Consider the following 22,009-nt stretch of genomic DNA (forward strand, 5'->3'; position numbering starts at 1 on the left):
CAAAGCAGCGTATGCTCTTAACTACTGAGCCATCTCCCAGGCTCCATATGCGATATCCTTGACTTTGGTAATTTTGAGAATTATTAATTGTTATCAGTCCTCTGATTTGATAGGAGAAAAAGTAAAGTGTGCGATGTCAGAGTGTGTCCCATGTTACATTGAGGAATGAAGAAAGAGACTTCCTGTTGGAGTAGTTTAGATCAAGAGCAACCCAAATTAGGATTCTCCATTTTTTTTCCTGTGTATTTTATGGTTTGTGCTCTGTGTTCTCTCTGTTGTGTGTCTCTCCCTGATGCCTATCTATAACAAAGGGCTTTTTTCTCTATTTATTGAACAGCACAAAAAGCTTGTTTTGGAAAAGGGATGAAAAATTCTTTTTAAAAAAGAACCCCCCGCCCCAAGACAGAGTTTCTTTGTATAGCCCTGACTGTCCTGGAACTCACTCTGTAGACCAGACTGGCCTTGAACTCACAGAGATCCACCTACCTCTGCTTCCCAAATACTGGTATTAAAGGTGTGCGCTGCCACCACCCTGCTAAAAAGGAAATCTTTAACAGAGCTTTACAGGGGAAGAAGCTACTTACTGACATCAACTGACCCAGAATAACACTCAAAACTGCATACCGATTTCATCAACCTATGACCATAGGTTCCTTCCAGCATTTATGGGATATTTATTTTTGAAGATTTCTCTCAACCTGTTGACTGCTATCAGCAAATAATTACCACAATGTACACATATCCACGTACATTATTCTAGGTCAGGGGCATGGAAGAGTACATAGGTTAAGACTAATGCTATAAATTTAGCTTATTTTGTAAAAGTTGATTGCATGATGTGTTGGTTTGAATGAGAATGGCTCCCATAGGCTCATACATTTGAATATTTGATCCCCAGTTAGTGGAACTGTCTGAGAAGGATTGAGAGGTGTGGACTTGTTGGAGGAGGTGTGTCACTTGGGGGTGGGCTCTGAAGTTTCAAAAGTCTATGCCAGGCCCAGTGTCTCTCTCTGCCTGCTGCCTGTGGATCAGGATGTAAAGCTCCTTGCTACTGCATCAACACAATGCCTGTCTGCTCCCTACCATGATGGCCATGGACTAACCCTCTAAAACTGTAAGTGGGCATCCAAATAAATGCTTTCTTTTATAAGAGTTGCCTTGGTCATAATGTTTCTTCATAGCAATAGAACAGTAACTAAGACACAGAAGAAATCCTAGGCATAGTAAGATTGGTTGGTTATATTGATTTTCTTTATTTCTTTGCTTTTTCTTTTTCTTTTTTTCTTTTTTTGGTTTTTTGAGACAGAGTTGCTCTGTGTGAGAGCTCTGGCTGTCCTGGAACTCACTTTGTAGACCAGGTTGGCTTTGAATTCACAGAGATCTGCCTGCCTTTGCCTCCTAAGTGCTGGGATTAAAGGCATACGCCACCACTGCCTGGTGATTTTTTTTTTTTCGAGACAGGGTTTCTCTGTGTAGCTTTGCGCCTCTCCTGGAATTCACTTGGTAGCCCAGGCTGGCCTCGAACTCACAGAGATCTGCCTGGCTCTGCCTCCCGAGTGCTGGGATTAAAGGCGTGCGCCACCAACGCCCGGCCTGGTGATTTTTTTTTTTAAAGGCGGGTTTTAAAACATAAACAGGCTGAGTACACAGTAGGATAACAATTTAGAGTATATAGTTTAAATGGCCTCAGGGCACATTATTAACTTGGTTGCAAGGTCCGGTAAAAGTTCAGTCTCTTTGAAGACAAAAGCTACTTTTAGAAAAAGATATCACCACATCAGAGGAACAAGAAGATTTGGTGGTTGCTGTTGGAATTCTTTCTGTATGTTGCAAATATGTGTTGCTCCCATTGCTTAATAAATAAAGCTGCATTGGCCTATGGCAGGGCAAAATGGAGCCAGGCGGGAAATCCAAGAGAGATAGAGAGAGAAGAAAGATAGAGTCGGAACAGAAGCTGTGGTTACCGCCATGAGAAGCAAGATGTAAGAGAACAGGTAATGCCACAAAGCCACGTGGCAAAACATAGATTAATAGAAATGGGTTGAGTTAAGTTATAAGAGCTGTCTAATAATGAGCCTGAGCCATTATTAGACATACAGTTTATAATTAATATAAGCCTCTGTGTGTTTACTTGGGACAAAGTGGCTGTGGGACTGTGTGGGACACAGGAAAACTTCTGTCTACAGGTGGTAAAGTCTATATTCAGGTCTTCTAGTTATATGTTCAACCATTGTCCTATTGCCTGATAGTGACATATCCTTCATGGAAAAATAAAGTACCGTGAGGGAAATATCAAGTCAATTAACAGTTTAGATGATGGCAAGGAGCAAGAAATAATTATGGAAGTTATAGGCAGGAAAATTTTCATTCTATATTAAGGAAACATTTTTTTTCTCATGTATAGCTTTTATTATGTTGAAGTATGTTCCATTTAGTCCTACAGTCTCTAGGACCTCTTTTTTATATTTAACATAATTTCTTTATTGAATATTTGGGAGTTTCACATCATGCACCCCAATTCTTCTCACCTCCTAGTCCCTCCATATCCTCTCCCCTCGCAGAGGCTCCCCAAACAAAAATAAAAAAAAAAATCAAAACAAGCAAACAAACAAAAATGAAAAGAAAAATAAAAAAAACCCCAAAACAAAAACAAAACAAAACAAGAACAGCAACAAAAACCCTTCTTTGCTCTTCCATCTTTCCCACCTCTTCAACACTTCTTCATTCGTCCTGGTGGCATTGGGAGTCACAGTGTGTCATACAGTATACCCTTTTGTCCAATCAGCTTTACTTGCAGATGTTCATTACAATGAGTCATTGGTCTGGTTCAAGGCCTCTGGTTTCTGGTACACTATCATCATTGGATCCTCACTGATACTCCTCTCCCATATTCCCTGACAGCTTTGAGTCATGGAGATACTGTGGTTCAGGTCCTAGGTGGGGTAGATGTGAGGGTGGGCCAACCCCATGCCCAACTGTGGGCCTCGGTGGTAGTTGAGCTGGTCAGTTCGGGCCACTGGGGCTGTTTCCCTTATATTAAGGGAAATTTTAATACATTTGTTATCATTGAAGTATGAAAGGTGGCTAAAACCACAAACCAGGAATAACAACAATACACCCCACAAAGCAAGATTATTGAGTATTCTATGACATGTATCATGTGGTCTTATTGAATGCACCTTTCTGGTTATCTGATGATATGATGGTCTCTGCTTACCTTTTTTGTCTTGTAGCTATTGTCAACCTCTGTCAGCTGGAGACAGTTGACAGTAACACAAGAGCTTATGTCCACAAAGACCAAGTGAAGCTTGCCTGTAAGAAACACCTCACCTTCCACCTCCCTAGTCTTGTACTCGGTAACCCACTCATGCCGGAATTCCTGCTGCTCATGTGTGTATCTGCTACTTAGAATATCAATTAATGAGTTAAATACAACTTGTGATGGGTGTTCATTTTATAATGATATGAGAGCTATGGTTTCTCCTTTTTCTTTTTTGGTTTTTTGAGACAAGTTTTTTCTGTGTAACCCTGTCTGCCTAGAACTCACTTTGTAGACCAGGCTGGCCTCGAACTCAGAGATCTGCCTGCCTCAGTCTCCCATTGCTGGGATGAAAGGCATGCACCACCACATCTGGCATATCCTATCTTTTATAGTAAGGGATGCCAGCTAATTCTTCTACTACTGAGACCAATTTTATCCTTTGAAACCAAAGAAGCCCAGTGCTTATTAAATCTTGATCTCCGCTCTTAGCAAGGAAGCTGATCTTTGGAGAACTTTAGTGACTGGAACATCTCATCTTAGGTGAGATTTGAGTTTTGATCAAGATCTCAAAGTGTGTGTGTGTAGCAGGCTTTTCTTTTGGGCCACCATCCAGCTCCCAAATCATGACACAAGACTTCTTATTAATTATGAATGCTCGGCCTAGCTTAGGCTCATTTCTTGCTAGCTCTTTTAACTTAAATTAATCCGTTTTCTTTACCTACCATCTACCTAGACCAATCAGGTACCTTAGGCAGGCAAGGTGAAACAAATGCAACACATCTTTAGATAACTAAACAAATGCAGCATAAACGAAAGTAACACACCTTTACACAGTTAAAGTAATACTCCACAGCATAAATAAATGTAACGCATCTTTATATAGTTAAAATAACATTCTACAGTGTGTGTGTGTGTGTGTGTGTGTGTGTGTGTGTGTGTGTGTGTGTGCATACTTGCCTACTATGCCCATTGTATTTTGCAGTTGAATTTGGGAAAAGATTATAATAGTGGGTGAATGTAGAGAAAACATCCTGGGAGAAAATGATGTGTTGGTCACTGTCACTTATGAATTCCTTGGAGCCTGTTCCTCAAAGATAGGCCAGAATGCGACAAGCACTTAAAAGTAACTTTTCTTAAAAGCACTGACTCCTCACTTTGGGCCCATGGGGTGACTGAAGCAGGATGAGAGCCAGGCATCTCTGCCTTCAGTTTGTGTTTGTCTGTCTCCTTTAATTTTACTAAGGCACAGAGATATTGTGTTCTTTAGCCTTTCTCTTGGGTCACAGAGGATTCCCAGAGCAGCAGAACCTCACTCACAGCACAGCATACCACCAGGGCAGGGGTCATTATCCTTGAAGGGAGGCCTCCATCCAGAGCAGAAGTGAGCATCTTGTAGAAACTAGATTGGTCTCTGCCAGCTTAAAAGTGACAAGGACTTCTTAGAGCAAACATTCTTGTAGAACCAGAAAGAGACAATGATCAACCAAACCACACCTTGAAAAGACTGCTTCTGTACACATAGTTTTCCTGTCCCAGCTCTTCCCCAATTTAAATGTAAACCGAATATCAGCAAGGACTTTGTGCCATTGGACTCCTTTGTTTCTCTCCCCAGTGGGGCCATACAGGATAAATGTCTTCTCTGCTTTGCCCTTTGTTGATCCCTTTCATTGGTGTATTGAGCTTGGCTTGTAGATGTGGCCTAAAACCAAGCTCTCCTTCTACATACTCCCGTAATAAGAAAACAACTCACTATAGGACCGTACTCCTGCTAAGGAGTGAGTAGATTTTTCTTTCTGAGACTATACAAAGATAGCTCTTTTCTTAGCTTCTATATGATCAAAGGCACATTAAATCGAGAAATTACAAAATGATAAGGGAATAGGAAAAAAGGGGAAGAAATAGGAGAGAGAGAGAGAGAGAGAGAGAGAGAGAGAGAGAGAGAGAGAGAGAGAGAGAGAACATTAAGAGAAGGAAAACGGGGAACCTAAAAATAGAAGAGAAGGGTTGAAATGTCTCTGTATGTTGTGTGGCTGGAATCGGTGAGGTAAATTATGCCTTCTGTGTCTCACACAGATGATTGTGATCTTCCCCAACTACCTTAAGAGTAAAGAATAAAAATTGAAACAATGATTAAAACATAGCCAAATAGTAGCAATTAAGTCAGTTTATGAGACCATATCCCCAAGCAATTTCTATTTGTGCTCAAAGACCTACTGGGGCTGGTCCAGTAGAAAGCCAAGTCAGCCTCCTGGGGCTTGGTGGAATCAAACAGGGCAGGGAATTCTCCAGAAGTGAGATGAAGAGTGAGAACAGAGAAACAACCCAGAGTTCCAACTCCACAAACTCCCCAAGTCCCATGTTCTTCCCTGGTGAAGGGGCAGTGGGGGAAGAGCTGGCATATGGAAATGTGTGCTGTCCTCAGAGGAAGGGGGATTCTCAGAGGTTCAGCTCTGTGGTTGCCAAGCCATTAGGAGGACCACAGCTTGGGTTTCAGTCAGCTCTGGGTTGAGGATGTGGGGCCAGGTCCTCCAGGCAGAAGAAAGGAAGGAGACAGAGGAGACCTGTCTGAGCTGTTGTGTGTTCTAGACCCTGGGAGTGAGCCAATGAATGCTCCTGACCTTGGCATCTCCTGAGAGGGGTTTTCTGGTGTTGAATCACAGGTAAGTTGGAGTGTAGTTTAATCTCCTACAGCTAACAAGGAGTCAGTTTTTCTTGGTACAGTTAATAACCTTCACAAACCTGTCTTTAGAGCAAACATCCTCCCTGCAAAGGACCAGAGGAGGGATCCATTTCCCTAGAAATGTGGTTAGCTCTTTCTGTTGGTAGTCAGAAATCTACTCTCCCTTGAGGAATGAATGCTTGGTTGCACAGCCCCAAAATATACTGCAATCCACACAGCTTCTAAGTTACACAGTCAAAATTGAACTTCTGGAGAAGGAGAGATTTGTGGGTGACAGTTTTGGAGACTGTACTGGTACTGTAAAGAGACACATCAGAGGATGACACATTACTAAGGCAATGTGAGAAGACACCCAGAGTTTACCAATCCAACCTTCAAGTGGTAGGGAATTGTACAGTCACAAAGGAAGCTTGGGATCACAAAAGAAGAGCGCCATTACCTACAGAAGAAGCCCACAGTATTTCACTTTTATTGTTTTCCAAAGTTATCAGAAGAGGAGTGAATGGAGACATGGAGCTTTCTCACTTATTCATCAATGCCTTGGATAAAAATCACAGCAGGCAAGAGTAAGTTTCTATTTTGATATTTCTTATACTTTGGATGCTCTTAAAAATAAATTAACTCATAATCAAACCTCAAGCTCAAAATAAAATGCATAAGATGGAAGTAAAAATAGAAATAGAAATGTTAATTTAATTTTAATTTGGGCCAAAGAGTGTTCAACAGCTGGATACCAAGCTTAGTTTCGGTTTCCCAGCAACTACCACAAAAAAGGAAACATAGTATTTATGGCCAAATTGGGTTACACACATATGTTTGTCTACTCCAGGAAATATGTGCACACCTGTAATACCAGCCCTTGAGAGGCAAGGTGTGGGAATCATGAGTTCAAAACCAGCATTGGCTATATAGTCAATGTTTGTCTCAAAGCAACACAACTCTGTGTGGTGGCTCATGCCTGTAATAACCACCACTTGGGAGGCTGAGGCAATATGTTCTCCATGAGATTGAGGTCAGCCTGGGCTACATAGGTAATTTCAGCTAGTCTGAGCTATATATTACAGAGTAAGAGCCTGACTCAAGAAAAAACAAAAAAACAAAAAACAAAAAAACCAAAAGACCCCAAACAAAAAACAAAAAAACAAAAGACCCCAAACAAACAAAAAATTTAAATATAATACAAAATAAAGCAACAAAACCCCCACCTAACAACAACAACAATAAAAATAAAAATTAAAAAATTAAAGGAGCTGGGTGGTGTTGGTGGTGGTGGTGGTGGCGGCGGCGGCGGCGGCGGCGGCGGTGGCACACGCCTTTGAATCCCAGCACTCGGGAGGCAGAGCCAGGCAGATCTCTGTGAGTCTGAGGCCAGCCTGGCCTACAGATCAAGATCCAGGACAGGTTCCAAAACTACACAGAGAAATCCTGTCTTGAAAAACCAAAAACCAAAAACCAAAAACCAAAAGGAACAAAAGGGGGGTGTGGTGTGTGTTAATGGAAGTCCTGGCACTCATCCTCTTAGTAAACGGTATTTATTTACAGACATGAAACTCACTGAGGGTTTGAGTCCTAGTCCTAGTCTACACTATGATCCTTTTCCTCTTTGCTCTTCTGATTTTTGAACTTTCTTGAATCGTGCTGAACATGAGTGAGGGATGCAGCTTCCTGGAGTTGAGATTCAGTGAGCAGACTTAGCTTTGGGGCACAAGTTCCCTGTAATTGCAGATGCTAGTGGGGAGAACTTGGCTACATATTGAGTCAAAAATTGGAAGTTTTCCCAGGATTTCAAAAGTCTGGAATGGTGAATTAAACTTTATGAGACTCTTTTAAGTATTAGTTTTTCTTTATATATATAATGTAACAGGTCATGGCATCCCCTAAATCCTCTTTAACATGGACCCCTAAACTTTATGTCCTCTTTTAAAAATATAACTCAGTGAATCCTGTTAGTGCAGCCCATATATTACGTGGGTATTGGGATAGCTACTGGAGCATGAGAAATCTACCAGTGGTCACACATTAAAAAACCAAAAACAAAACAAAAAACAAAACTCCTCCGGCAGCTGTCAACTGTCAGTACCTCCTCAGTAAGAGATAGATTGTGGCTGGGCGGTGGTGGTGCATGCCTTTAATCCCAGCACTCTGGAGGCAGAGGCAGGCGAATCTCTGAGTTTGTGGCCAGCCTGGTCTACAGTGAGTTCCAAGACAGCCAGGACTACACAGAGAAACACTGTTTCAAAAAAGCAAAAATCAAGCAAAACAACAACAAAACCGAGAGAGAGAGAGAGAGAGAGAGAGAGAGAGAGAGAGAGAGAGAGAGAGAGAGAGAGAGAGAGAGAGGGGTTGTGGAGGGGACCTTCCATATCTGTGCTAGGAGCTTGGCTGGATTGATCTTGTGTAGGCAGCCATAGCTGCTGTGAGTCAGAAGCCATGCCAAGTCCAGAAGTTCTCATTTCACAGCACTCCTGGGTTAAGTTTTTAAAATCACATTGGCTCTGTGTGTGTGTGTGTGTGTGTGTGTGTGTGTGTGTGTATGCATGTGTGTGTGTGTATGCATGTGTGTGTGTGTATGCATGTGTGTGTGTGTATGCATGTGTGTGTGTGTATGCATGTGTGTGTGTGTGCATGTGTGTGTGTATGCATGTGTGTGTGTGTGCATGTGTGTGTGTATGCATGTGTGTGTGTGTGTGTGTGTGTGTGTGTGTGTGTGCTATGTCATGAGTGTGGAGATGTGGAGACAGAGGACAGCTTGGGGCTTCGGTTGTCTCCCACCAGTGGGTACTGGGAATCAAATTTCTGTTCCAGCCCTGGTGGCTGCACAGTCATCTCACCAGCCTTCCTTTCTTTAGTGCAGAGTGTTGATTCAGGGCACACAGAACAGTCAAACTCTACTACAGAATTGCTGACTTTTCCAGCCAGAAATGGAGTCCTGCAAGGGCTTTTCAAACCAGAAAGGGAGTATTCAAGTGCCAAAATGAAGATTGTCTTTTTCATTGACCCTAAATCTAAAAAAATCTCTTACGTTCTGTCTCTGCCTCTGGCTCTCCCTCTCCTCCCAACCCCCATGTGTATGTGTGCATGTGTGCATGTGTGCATGTGTGTGTGTTACATGCTCATGAGTCTGCTGGTATACCAGTGTAGGTACCCTTGTGTGCCCATGATGAGGCCAGAGCAGCACATTTCGTGTTTTCCGTTATTACTACCTGCCTCAGTGCCTTGTGATAGGATCTCTCACCTAACTGAAAGCTTGCTGTTTTGGCTACACTGTTCGGCCAACAACCTCTTAAGTTAGCAGAGCAAGCCCTTTTACGTACTGAGCTATCTTCCCAAGACCCCACCCCATAAATCTCACTTGGGAAGTCTTCAATATATTGGTCATTGCATGATTTTAGAGTGCTAGGCACTGGTTTAGGCTCTAAGCATCACTGAGTGTCAAGCAAAGTCATTAAGGCTGTTAGGGAGCTTGGAGCCATAGAGGTGTGGCTGTAAACACATGAACCCAGAAGGAAATATGTCACTAAAGGGAAGAGAGAACGGTTATGGTCAATACCATTCTCTTTGTGTTTAATCACAGAGACCAGACGCCAGGTGTGGAAGGAAGGTCTGCTAGTTATCCTCAGTGCCCTGCACACACAGAGAAGTTGGGGAGTATGTACCCCAGTTCTGCTCACAGCTGAGGAATTTCAATACTTGGAAAACTCCTAGACAAAACCTACCCATCCATGTGCTATCTTGTATCCTTTTCTCTAAAAGCTAATTTAAGTATTCATACAAGCATATATTGTATGTTGAACATGTCACCCCACTTTCCACCTTCCCCTTCCTTACGATTTTCCCTCCCAACAGTCGCCTTTTCTCCCTAGACAGTTTTGCTTCTACTTTCCTGTCCTGTATTCCCATAATTTTATGTATCTCTATGGAGTCAAGTAACGACAATGGGAGAAAGCAGGGCATTTATCTTTCTGAGGCTGGCTTAATTACTTTAGTGTGTTTGACTTCTGTTGCACCTACTTTCCTGCAAGACGACAGAACTGCATTCCTTTTTGTGGCCAAAAATCTTGTGTTGTGTTTTCTTTACCTATTCTGCTGTTGTTGGGCACCTAGGTTGGTTCAATAACTTAGCTATTGTGAATGGTGCTACAGTAAACATTGATGTGCAATTATCGATACCATATGTTGGCTTGGAGTCCTTTAGATAAGTACCCAAAAGTGATGCAGCTAGTTCATATGGGAGGTTTAGGTTTGTGAAGAAGCACCGTTCAGATTTCCACAGTGGCTGCATTCATTTACATTCCCACCAGCAGTGTGTAAGGGTTCCCTTCATTTCAGATACCGAGAGCATTTGTTTTCCTGACAACTCGCATTGTGACTAGAGTGACATGGAATCCATGTAGTGTTGGTTTGCTTTTCTCTGATGACTAGTGTGGTTGAACATTAAAATTATTTCAAATTCATTTTTATGAATTGTCTGTGTTGTCTGTGTGTAGTATATAATATGTTCACATGCGTGTGGGTGTCTACAGGGGCAAGAAGAGGGTGTCAGATTGCATGGAGCTGGGGTTACAGATGCGTGGGTGCTGGAAGCCAAACTTAAGTCCTCTGCAAGAGCGGCAAGTGCTGTTAACTGCTGAGCCGTCTCCCACCTCCTGAACATTTTTTCACATGCTCATTTTATCTTTTCTAAATTGTTTCCTTCAATAGCCCATTTATTGATTGGGTTGTTTGATTTCCTATTGTTTAATTTTTTTTCCATTTTCTAACTGCCCTACCCAGGTATTGGCTGTTCCAAATGTTTCTGCAGCATTAGATGACAGCACAGAGCTAAAAGAGCAACATGGGCATGAAGTCATGTTTTAAAAGGTATGGTTATTCCAAAATATAGAAAAAAGCTGCAAGGGAAAGCTGCAATCAGTAGGAAAACTATGTAGTTGGAAGTTTTCCTATGTCCTGCCTAGTCCGCAGCCTCTCAGACCCAAGTAAACACACAGAGGCTTATATTAATTAAAACTGGTGTCACTGAGACCAGAAACAAGGAATTTCCAGAAAACGGGAGTAACCAATGCGTTTGAACGTAACATAGATGGACTCAAAACTGCCTATTTGATTCAGAAACTGGAAGGTCCTTGGTGACCTTCATTAAGATGGTCTCAAGGAGGAGAGGGATTAAATATAACCAGGCTGCTTAGCTGCTTGTAATAAAGAACAGATAATGTCTATTGTGGGAAAGAGACAGAGGATTTTTGTTTGCTCCACCTCTTTTTCTCCCCCTCCTTCCCATCTTTTTCTTTCACTTTGGAGACCCAGTCTCACAATCTAATACAGCCCAGGCTGGTCTCAGATCCTACTATGTGGCTAAGAATGACCTTGAACTCCTCTTCCTCCTGCCTCCACCTCCCAAGCAGTGGGGTTATAAACAAGTCTACCAAACCTGGCAAGACATCTTGAAGGGTAACACTGCTTTCAACTGCTTTATACCATGGGAGGTAAAGTTGCTGTAGAGTGGGGAACAGTGGTATAGATATTGGATTGAGCAAATTCCTCATGGAGGAAATTCCCAGAGGAAACAGCAAGGTCTGAGAAATTAGTTTGGCAGTAGATAAAGAGTCCATATACCAAGGTGTGTGATAATGTGTGATGCCCTCAAAGGTCAGCAGAGAATGTTATATATCTAAAGCTGATGAGAATGATACTAAGGGTCCTCCAGGTAGCTTTTTATGACACTGGAGGCTGGATCATCAGTTGTGGTGGCTTGAATGAGAATAGCCCCCATAGGCTCAAAGGCTCATATGTTTGAATACATGATCCTAGTTGGTGGATCTGTTTGGGAAGGATTGGAGGGAGTAGCTTTGTTGGAGGAGGTGAGTTATTGGGGGTGGGCTTGAGGTTTCAAAAGCCCACATCATTTCCAATTCTCTCTCTCTCTCTCTCTCTCTCTCTCTCTCTCTCTCTCTTTCTCCTTCACGCTTCGGTATCATATGTAAGCTCTCAGCTACTGCTGCAGTACCATGCCTGCCTGTTTGTTGCCATGCTCCCTTTCATTATGATCATGGAATCACCCTCTGAAACTGTATGCTAGTCCCCAATAAACTCTTTTTTTCTATAAACTGCCTTGGTCATGGTGTCTTATCACAGGAATAAAAAATTAACTAAGGTATTAGTGAAGGAGGTGGAATGGAACATTTGAAGACACCAGGGAATTATAAATTAATCTTAGAGGAACAAAACAGGAGTTGACTCAGAAGATAGAATTGTTGGAGTTGATAATACCACTCAATCTCTGGTGTCCCCAGCCACAGGATGTTGTGATGTTGTCATGTCTAGCCTATATTAGGGATGTTGGACGTTATAGAACATAACAGGATTACAGAAAGTCAAGGAGCTTAGGATGGCGTGAATTGGCAGAAGACTAAGAAGAGATATGATATCTTGATTGAATGGGACCAGGAGAAACTCAAAGGAGGCTTTTGGGGGGAAGCTGGAGGCATCAACGAGATCTTGAAGAGACAGAAAAAAAAAACTAGAGATAGAAGAAAACATTTTTGTTTTCAGGTTTTATTTATTTTTGTTCTCTATGTATATGTTTTCTGCATGTATGTCTGTGTACCAGACATACATGTACCACATGTGTACAATGCCCACAGAGGCCAGAAGAGGGTGTTGGATCCCCTGGGACTGGAGTTACAGACGGTTATTAGCTACCATGTTACATATGGTGTTTGAACCCAGATTCTGTGGAAGAGCAGTCAGTACTCTTGACAGCTTAACCATTGTTTCAGTCCCCCCAAAGAACAACAGTTTCAGTGATTATTGCTAATGTTTACAGAGATCTTACTAGGGCCCAGGCAGATTTATCCTCCTAATGTTTCTAAGAGTAGAGTCTCACTGTTCTTTTCATGGATGAACAAATTAAAGCAGAAAGCTCCCACAGATTGCATAAAGTCACGTGGCTGATTTGTGCATCCTAACACTATCACCTATACAATTTAACTCTGGAGACACTTTTGACTACTAGCAAAAGGATCATGAAAGTAGAAGGGTTTGTAGTTTGAGAGTGGTGTACTCTGGTTTAAGGTTTCTGTGCTGACTTGAAAAGTTATTGGTATGCTGAATTATTCCAACATTATTCTCAAAAGCCAAAAAAGGGAGAAATGGTGCATTGTTGATGAACTCATGAATGGATAAAAACAACCATGTAACATGTACGTACAATAGAATGTTATTCAGTCATGAAAGTAATGTAATTTAAAAGTCTGGGACAAGTTCACGCTTGTATACAATGTGTTGTGATCATATTCACCCCTATTATCATCTCTTATGTCCCTTTCACTTAAGATGGTCTCCTTTCTAACTTTTCTCCTACTTAATCCTCTCTTTCTCTCTGCAATGAGTTTAATTAGAGTTACTTTTATGAACACGAGTAGGGACTATTTACTGGAGCATAGGCAAATTGCTGGTGGCTATACCACTGAAGAAAATGACTCCAGCTCCCCTGGCAACCTGCCTACAGCTCTTAATGGAGGAGTGCACCTCACAAAGCTCCTTCCCATTCACAATGGGATGTTAAATGGCTTTATCTTGTGCAGGTAGCCGCAGCAGCTGTTAAGTTGGTGGTGCAGTAGTCATGTTACATCCAGAAGACAGCATTTCATAGCACTCCTCCTTATCCTCTGGCTCTTATGATCTTTACGCCCCCTTTTCTGTAATGTTCCTTGGGCCTCTAAAGTGGTCACAGAGATGTTTGGTTTAGGGTTGAGCACTCAACAGTCATTTGTTCTCAGCACTTTGACTAGTTATGAGTCTCTGCATTAGCTGTTTCCCTCTGCAAAAGAATTTTATTTTGAGCAAGGTTGAGAACAGAACTTGTCTATGGATAGAAATATAAATATTTATAACGCACTTTTACCGTATGCCCATTTAGGGAAACATCAGTAGTAAATTACACCCCCAGCCCCCACCTCCCACCTAAAGAGTCTTTGACCATCCCAACCACAGGCTTTTGACTTTCTGGAACTATGAACTCTAGCTAGTAGGGAGGAAGCTTTCAGTGAAGTTCCAGCTTGATTTCTCTGTGTCTTGCAACCAAAGGATGTGGTGTGTCTTCAGCAACAGGGTCTTCCTCTATCTCTTTCTGGTAGGCTACCAAGAACCTGTATTGTTTTGAGAGCTTCTGGAGCCTCTCTAACCAACAACTCATAGGGAGTTATTCCTCACCTGGTATTGTGATTTTCATTTAAATGTCTATGGCTTTGTGAAGCAGCACTAACTGCTCATAAAAGGTACGTCAGTTCAAACTTTTAAAAAAATGTATTTTGACATGGATAGCTCTTGAAAGATTATGTTTAATAAATTGAATAATTTCATGTGCATTGAGGTACCTAGAATAGGCAAATTCATAGAGACAATGAAAAGCAGAGGTACTAGGACTGTAGAGGACAATGGAGAGTTATTGTATAATCAGACTTTTGGGAGAAGGACAGGATAGACAGAGGTACAGTTATAAAATGAGAACGTACTTAATGTTCTATTCCAACAAAAGCTTTCAGTAGTCAACTGTTATTCTTTGATTAGAACAGTCATGGAAGTAAGCTGCTCAGTGTAAAAACAGTTGGATTTGAGGTGACAAGGGTGGGTGAGGGTGGGATTCTAGCATGTCACCCACCAGAAGCATCAGGTCCTTCCTAACATCTGTCTATCCTCAGGGGTGTCACCTGTGCCAGTAGCAGACCCAATGCACTAAGTACATGGAAGAAGGAAACCAGACTGGGATGGTCCTCTTCCACTTCCGCCCCTTCTCCAAACTCCCCGAGCTGCAGATGCTGATCTTTGTGGTCTTTCTCACAATGTACCTGGTCAGCATCGGAGGAAACATGTCCATCGTCCTCACCATCTGGATCAATCGGTGTCTCCACACCCCTATGTACTTCTTCCTGGCAAACCTGGCCAGCCTGGAGATCTTCTATTCTTCTACCATAGCTCCTCTGACTCTGGCCAGCGTCCTGTCCACAGAGAGAACTGTGGTCTCCCTGGCAGGCTGTGGTACCCAGATGTTCTTCTTCATCTTCCTGGGCAGTGCTGACTGTATTCTGCTGGCCATCATGGCCTATGACCGGTTTGTGGCCATCTGTCACCCTCTGCGCTACAGCCTCATCATGAGCTGGCACTTGTGTGTCCAGCTGGCCCTGGGGTCCCTGTTGCTGGGTTTCATCTTGGCCATGCAGTTGACTGTGCTCATCTTTCGACTGCCTTTCTGTAGCAGTAAGGAAATCAGCCTGTTCTACTGTGATGTCCTCCCTGTCATGAGACTGGCGTGTGCAGACACCCGTGTCCACGAGGCCACTCTGTTTGTGGTCAGTGTCATTGTCCTCACCATCCCTTTTCTCTTCATCACTCTGTCCTATGTCTTCATTGTAGATGCCATCCTGAAGATCCACTCAGCTGAGGGAAGGCACAAAGCCTTCTCTACCTGTTCCTCCCACCTGACTGTGGTCCTCCTGCAGTATGGATGCACAAGTCTCATCTACTTATGTCCCAGCTCCAGTTACTCTCCTGAGCGGGGCCAAGTAGTATCTGTGGTTTACACATTCATCACCCCTGTGCTGAACCCCTTGATCTACAGCATGAGGAACAGAGAACTCAAGGATGCTTTGAGGAAGGTGGTCATGAGGTTCCTCCTGCTTGAAAAACAATGAGTACTCTGAATGATCCTCTCCAACACTGGGGAGTAAAGATGCTGAGTTGACTGTTGATGAGATGAGGAGGTGGGGTTTGCAGGCTACAGGTTTGATACAGTTAGATTTCCCAATCACATTACTATTCAATAGTTGTATTTCTTTTCTCAGCTTCAGGTTAGTCATTATTCAACATAGGGATGAAGAATTCCTGCAAAATCTAAGTGTTGAGGGCTATGAAGATTAGCAGACATGAGTGAAACAACCTGTCACTTTTAAACTGAAACATAGAAGTGAACATAGTTGTCCTTTCCTAGCTGTCATATATAACATCTTCTCACCTTGCATGTTTCTCCAGATACAGGTCTTAGGTTGATGGCAGTTCTCAACACTGAACATGGGAAAGGTCAAAACTACCAGCAAGACAAGCATTAGGCCTGGAACATTCTGCTCTGACCTCTTTTGTTCCCATTGCATAAATACTGACTTTCTTTTTTTGAGTACTGTACTTACATCATTTCCATATATCCCTCTGTCCACTCCAACTCCTCCCATATCCTGCCTAACTCCCTCTCAAATTCATGAACTATTCTTTAAATACTGTTACATATATACATATATGTCAGTGGTTCTCAACCTATGGGTTGTTACCCTTTGTGGGTTGAACAACCCTTTCACAAGGCTTGTCTAAGAGCAGTGGAAAACACAGGTTCATAACAGTAGCAAAATTACAGTTATGAAGGAGCAACAAAAATAATTTTATGGTTGGAGATCATCACAACATGAGGAACTGTATTAAAGTGTCACAGCATTAGGAAGGCTGAGAACCACTAACATATCTATCTATCTATCTATCTATCTATCTATCTATCTATCTATCTATCTATCTACATATATAAAAACATTGTCCAATAAGTCCATTTAATTTTGCTCATATGTTTTATTATGTAGCCCTAGAGTAGGGATAGTAGAGGGAATGGGGATGTGTGTAATGGTGGGTTTGGCATAGAAAGCACATTTCTTCAGCAGAGAACTGGAAGGAAATAAGAATTGGAAATCTCCTCCTCAGGCCTTTGCTTCCTTATCTAGAAAACTACAAGACATGTGTTGCAAAACTCCAGTTCTTTGAAAGAGTTCTATAGGGCGGAAAAGTAAAATCATGACTAGGATTCACATCTTATAGAACTGAAAATTTGTATTCTTTGTTTGAAAGATAAGAACAAAAAGGATGCTGGTCATAGGGGTACATGCCTATAATTCCAGCACTGGGGAGGTAGAGGCAACAGAATCAAGAGTTAAAGGTCATCTTTAGTGATGTGTTTATCTAACTATTCTTTATCAATAAAAAATTGTGAGTCAGATATTGGGGTAAGAACCTGAATGATCGGAGGAGTGGCAGAGAAGCCATAATGACCTCCTATCTCTTCGGTTCCTCCATCCTCTCTCAGCCCAGCCTTACTACTTCTTGTCTCCTATCTGTCCTCAGTCCTCCAAAACCTCTGTGGTTAATTTTGGTCAGCTAGTGGCTAGCTCTGCCCTCTGACTCAAAGCCGAGTCAGAATGTGGTCAAAATACCACGCACCTTAGCTACATAGCAGGTTATGGTTGGCCTGGGTTACCTGACACCCTATTTCCAGAAAAAATAAATAAGTAAGATGTATCTTTGGTTCAGTCCCTTCCACTTTTGGCTCCATATCTTACTGCAATATGCTACTAGGTACACACTGTCTGTGGAAAATTAGGCTTCCAGACATTAGGTTGTTTAGGTGGAACAAATATTGTGTGGTCAGACAATCGTGAACAGCACCATACTGACCAAAGTCAAACCTGCTTACCACAGGATTGCTCACAGCCTGCAAATGCCAATGTGTTAGTTATGATATATATGAAGAATGTAACCTCCTTTTTTGCATGTATATATACATGTGCTTTGTGTGTATGTAAATGTGTGTTTTCATGTGTGCAGGAGCACATTTGTAGGTGTCTTAGCTACTATTCTGTTACTGTGAAGAGACACCATGACCAAGGTAACTCCTTTAAAAGAAAGCATTTAATTGGGGTCTTGCTTACAGTTTCAGAGGATTAGTCCATTATCATGGCAGGAAGCAGACAGGCATGGCTTTGGTGCAGTAACTGAGAGCTTTACATTTTGACCCATAGGTAGCAAGTGAGAGACAAACACTGGGCCTGGCTCTGGGATTTGAAACCTCAAAACCTCGTTTGCACACTCAGGGATACCATAAATACACTAAACTGGGAGCCATAATCTATATGCAAAGGGCCTGTAGGGTAAAAAGAAAAAAGATATAATAAAATAAAATAAAAATAAAAGTAAGATAGATAGATAGAGAGATGAGAGAGAGAGAGAGAGAGAGAGAGAGAGAGAGAGAGAGAGAGAGAGAGAGATGAGAGGAGGGGGAAAGCCTTGGCATGACATTGTAAGACAAGGAACTTTCAAAGACGCTATTGAGTTCATTTTCTGTGGCCATCTACTGCTGAGCATGCAGACTACCCTCAAGAGTAGTTTATTTCCCCAGCGAGACTCCTTTGGAGAAAATTAAACTTTCATTTGCAAGTTGTTTTGAAATAGGAAACTGGAAGGACACAAGAATTGGAAATCTTCTCCTCAGGATTTGCTGATCTGGAAAACTACAAGATATATATTGCAAAACTAAGAAAGAAATTAGGGCCAGGCGGTGGTGGCGCACGCCTTTAATCCCAGCACTCGGGAGGCAGAGCCAGGCGGATCTCTGTGAGTTCGAGGCCGGCCTGGGCTACCAAGTGAGTTCCAGGAAAGGCGGAAAGCTACACAGAGAAACCCTGTCTCGAAAAACCAAAAAAAAAAAAAAAAAAAAAAAAAAAAAAAAAAAAAAAAAAAAGAAAAAAGAAATTAGGGATCAACACTCAGTTCATATGTATACTATCATAGTATCTGTAAGTAAAGATAGTTGGACTTCTTCCTTTCCAACCACTGCCCATCTGGTGCAGACCCATGCAAGCCCTGTGCACATGCCTCAGTCTTTGCCTTTAGATTTTGAGGTCCAGGATGGTGATATTTCCAGCAGTTCTTTTATTATTCAGGATTGTTCTTGTAATCATGGACATTTTGTGTTTCCTTAATAAAGCTGAAAATTGTCCTTTCAAGATCTGTGAAGAATTGTGTTGGAATTTTGATGGGGATTGCATTGAATCTGTAAATTGTTTCTGGCAGGATGGCCATTTTTACTGTATTAACCCTACTGATCCGTGAGCACGGGAGATCTTTCCGTCTTCTGATATTTTCTTCAATGTCTTACAGTAGTGGTTCTCAACCTGTGGGTTATGACTCTTTGGGAATCAAAAAACCTTCACAGGGTCACCTAGGACCATTGGAAAACACAGATATTTATATTATGATCCACAACAGTAGCAAAATTACAGTTGTGAAGTATTAACAAATGTAATTTTATGGTTGGGATGTCACCACAACATGAGGAACTGTATTGAAGAGTTGCAGAATTAGGAATGTTGAGAACCACTGTCTTAAAGTTTATCATACAAGTCTTTCACTTGCTTGGTTAGAGTTACTCCAAGATATTTTATATTATTTGAGACTATTGTGTAAGGTGTTGTTTCCCTGGTTGCTTACTAAGTCCATTTGTCATTTATATATAGGAGGAATACTGATCTTTGTGAGTTAATTTTGTATCCAGCTACTTTTCTGAAAGTGTTTATTAGTTGCAGGAGTGTCCCTGTAGAATTTTTAGGGTCACTTAAGTATACTATCATATCATGTGCAAATAAAGATATTTTTGACTTCTTCCTTTCCAACTTATGTACCCTTGATCTCCTTCAGTTGTCTTATTGCTCTAGCTCAGACTTCAAGTACTATATTGAATAGGTATGAAGAGAGTGGACAGCCTTGCTTTGGTCCCGATTTTAGTGGGATTGATTTGAGTTTCTTTTCATTTAATCTGATGTTGGCTATGGGTTTGCTGTATATTGCCTTTATTATATTTGCTTATGTCCCTTATATCCCTAATCACTCCAATTCTTTTATCATGAAGGGGTGTTGGATTTTGTCAAAGGCCTTTTCTGCATCTAATGAGATGATCATGTGGTTTTTGACATTAGTTTGTTTACATGGTGGATTGTATTTATTGATTTTTGTATATTGAATCATCTCTGCATCTTGGAGATCAAGTCTACTTAATTATGGCGGATTACTTTTGGATGTGTTCTTGGATTCAGTTTGCAAGTATTTCATTGAGAAATTTTGCATCTATGCTCATAAGAGAAATTGGTCTGTAATTCTCTTTGTTATATCTTTATGGGTAACTGTGGCCTCATAAAACAAATTGGGCAATGTTTCTTCTGTTTCTGTTTTTAGAATAATTTGAGGGGTATTGGCATTAACTCTTCTTTGAAAGTGTTAGAATTCTACACTCAAACCATCTGGCCCTGGGCTTGTTTTTTGGTTTGGAGACTTTTAATTAATGCTTCTGTTTCATTAGGGGTTATAGGTCTGTTTAAATCATTGATCTGATCATGATTTAAGTTGGCATATGGTACCTACTGAGGAAATTATCTATTTCTTTTAGAATTTCCAATTTGGTGGAGTGCAGGTTTTTAAAGTATGTCCTTATGAGTCCCTAGATTTCCTCAGTGCCTGTTGTTATGTTTCCCTTTTCATTTCAAATGTTGTTAATTTGAACATTTTCTTTCTTCCTTTTATTTAATTTAGACAAGAGTTTGTCAATTTATTGATTTTTCTCAAAGAACTAATTCTTTGTTTCATTTATTCTCTGTATTTTTTGTTTATTTCTGTTGTATTGATTTCATTCCTGACTTTGATTATTTCTTGCCACCTACTCCTTTTGGGTGTATGTTCTGGAGTTTTCAGGTATGCTGCTAAGTAACTAGTTTGAGATTACTCCATTTTTTAAAATGCACTTAGTGCTACGTGTTGAAAAGATTACCTGAGTTCTAAGAACAGAATATTGCAAGGGTGATGGAATTGTCAGGGGGTCCAGTTGCAAAAACACCTCAGGTTTGATCTTCCCCCCTCTGCCATCCTCTCCTTTTTCTTGTGATAGAAGTCAGCTGCCATGCTGTGAGCTTTCTTATAAAACAAGGACAACATGGAAGAGGACAGAGGGACACCTCCAGACAAGACCAGCAAGAAACTGTTGTCCTCAGCTCAATAAGCACAAGAGAATCAAAATCCTCACACCAACCAATTTTTTATTATCTAGCAAATATATATCTATATTAAAAATTAATTAACTCTGTGTGTGTGTGTGTGTGTGTGTGTGTGTGTGTGTGTGTGTGTGTGTTTGTGCGTATGTGTGGTGTATTCATGCCACTGCTTGAGGGTGGAGGTCAGAGGATGACTTCGGGAGTCACTTTCCTGCTGTGGGATGGTCTGTAAGTCAAATTGCTCTGATTGGTCAATAAATAAAACACTGATTGGCCAGTGGCTAGGCAGGAAGTATAGGCGGGACTAACAGGAGAAAAGAAAGAACAGAAGGGAGAAGGAGTCACTGCCAGCCGCCGCCATAACAAACAGCATATGAAGATGCCGGTAAGCCATGAGCCACGTGGCAAGGTATAGATTTATGGAAATGAATTAATTTAAGCTATAAGAACAGTTAGCAAGAAGCCTGCCACAGCCATACAGTTTGTAAGCAATATAAGTCTCTGTGTTTACTTGGTTGGGTCTGAGTGGCTGTGCGACTGGCGGGTGACAGAGATTTGTCCTGACTGTGGGCAAGGCAGGAAAACTCTAGCTACATTTTTCCCCTTCCACCAACAGGGACGCTGGAGACTAAATTTAGATCATCAGGCTTGGTAGAAAGTGCCTTAACCTGATGAGTCACCTTGCTGGCCCTCTAGCAAATATACTGTGTAGGGATATGGGATCTTTTGAAAGAAGAGACCCATGAATAACAATAACAAACATGATATTTTGACTTTGTAAAGTTTGAGAATCACTAGTTTTGGTCATATTTGATTGATAGAAAAAAACTAAATTGTAATTACAGGTGATACACATTTTGTGGTAGAATCACTTTTTAAAAAAAAACATTTAATTGATTCTCTGTGGATTTCATATCATGCATCCCGATCCCATTCATCCTCCTGGCCCTTCACATCCACCCTCTACCCTTTGAACTTCCCCCCAAAATCAAATAAAATTTAAAAGAAAACTAAAAACCCCAAGCCAAAACCAAAACCAACCAACCAACCAACCAATAAATAAATAAATAAATAAAGATTTGGCATGAAAGGTGTAGTGTGACGCAGTGAGTCAGTCACACAGTATACCCTTTAGTGCATAGATCTTTACTTCCAAGTGTTCGTTACTTTGATTTGAGGCCTCTGGCTTCTTCTATACCCTTGATACTGGGCCCTCACTGG

The 22,009-nt window shown here is 41.4% G+C and overlaps 1 protein-coding gene across 1 annotated transcript; it reads left to right on the forward strand.

Annotated features, from left to right (window-relative positions):
* The first annotated feature begins 14,683 nt into the window (after positions 1-14,683).
* LOC131897352 (olfactory receptor 10V1-like) lies at positions 14,684-15,631 on the forward strand. Its single transcript, XM_059248234.1, has one exon. It carries the CDS (start codon positions 14,684-14,686, stop codon positions 15,629-15,631), a length of 948 nt encoding a protein of 315 aa, XP_059104217.1.
* Positions 15,632-22,009: the final 6,378 nt, after the last annotated feature.

Source organism: Peromyscus eremicus, chromosome 1, assembly GCF_949786415.1.
Source record: "Peromyscus eremicus chromosome 1, PerEre_H2_v1, whole genome shotgun sequence".
Taxonomy (NCBI): domain Eukaryota; kingdom Metazoa; phylum Chordata; class Mammalia; order Rodentia; family Cricetidae; genus Peromyscus; species Peromyscus eremicus.

Coding starts and splice junctions, on each gene's coding strand:
- LOC131897352 (XM_059248234.1), top strand. CDS start 14,684: ATGGAAGAAGGAAACCAGACTGGGATGGTCCTCTTCCACTTCCGCCCC.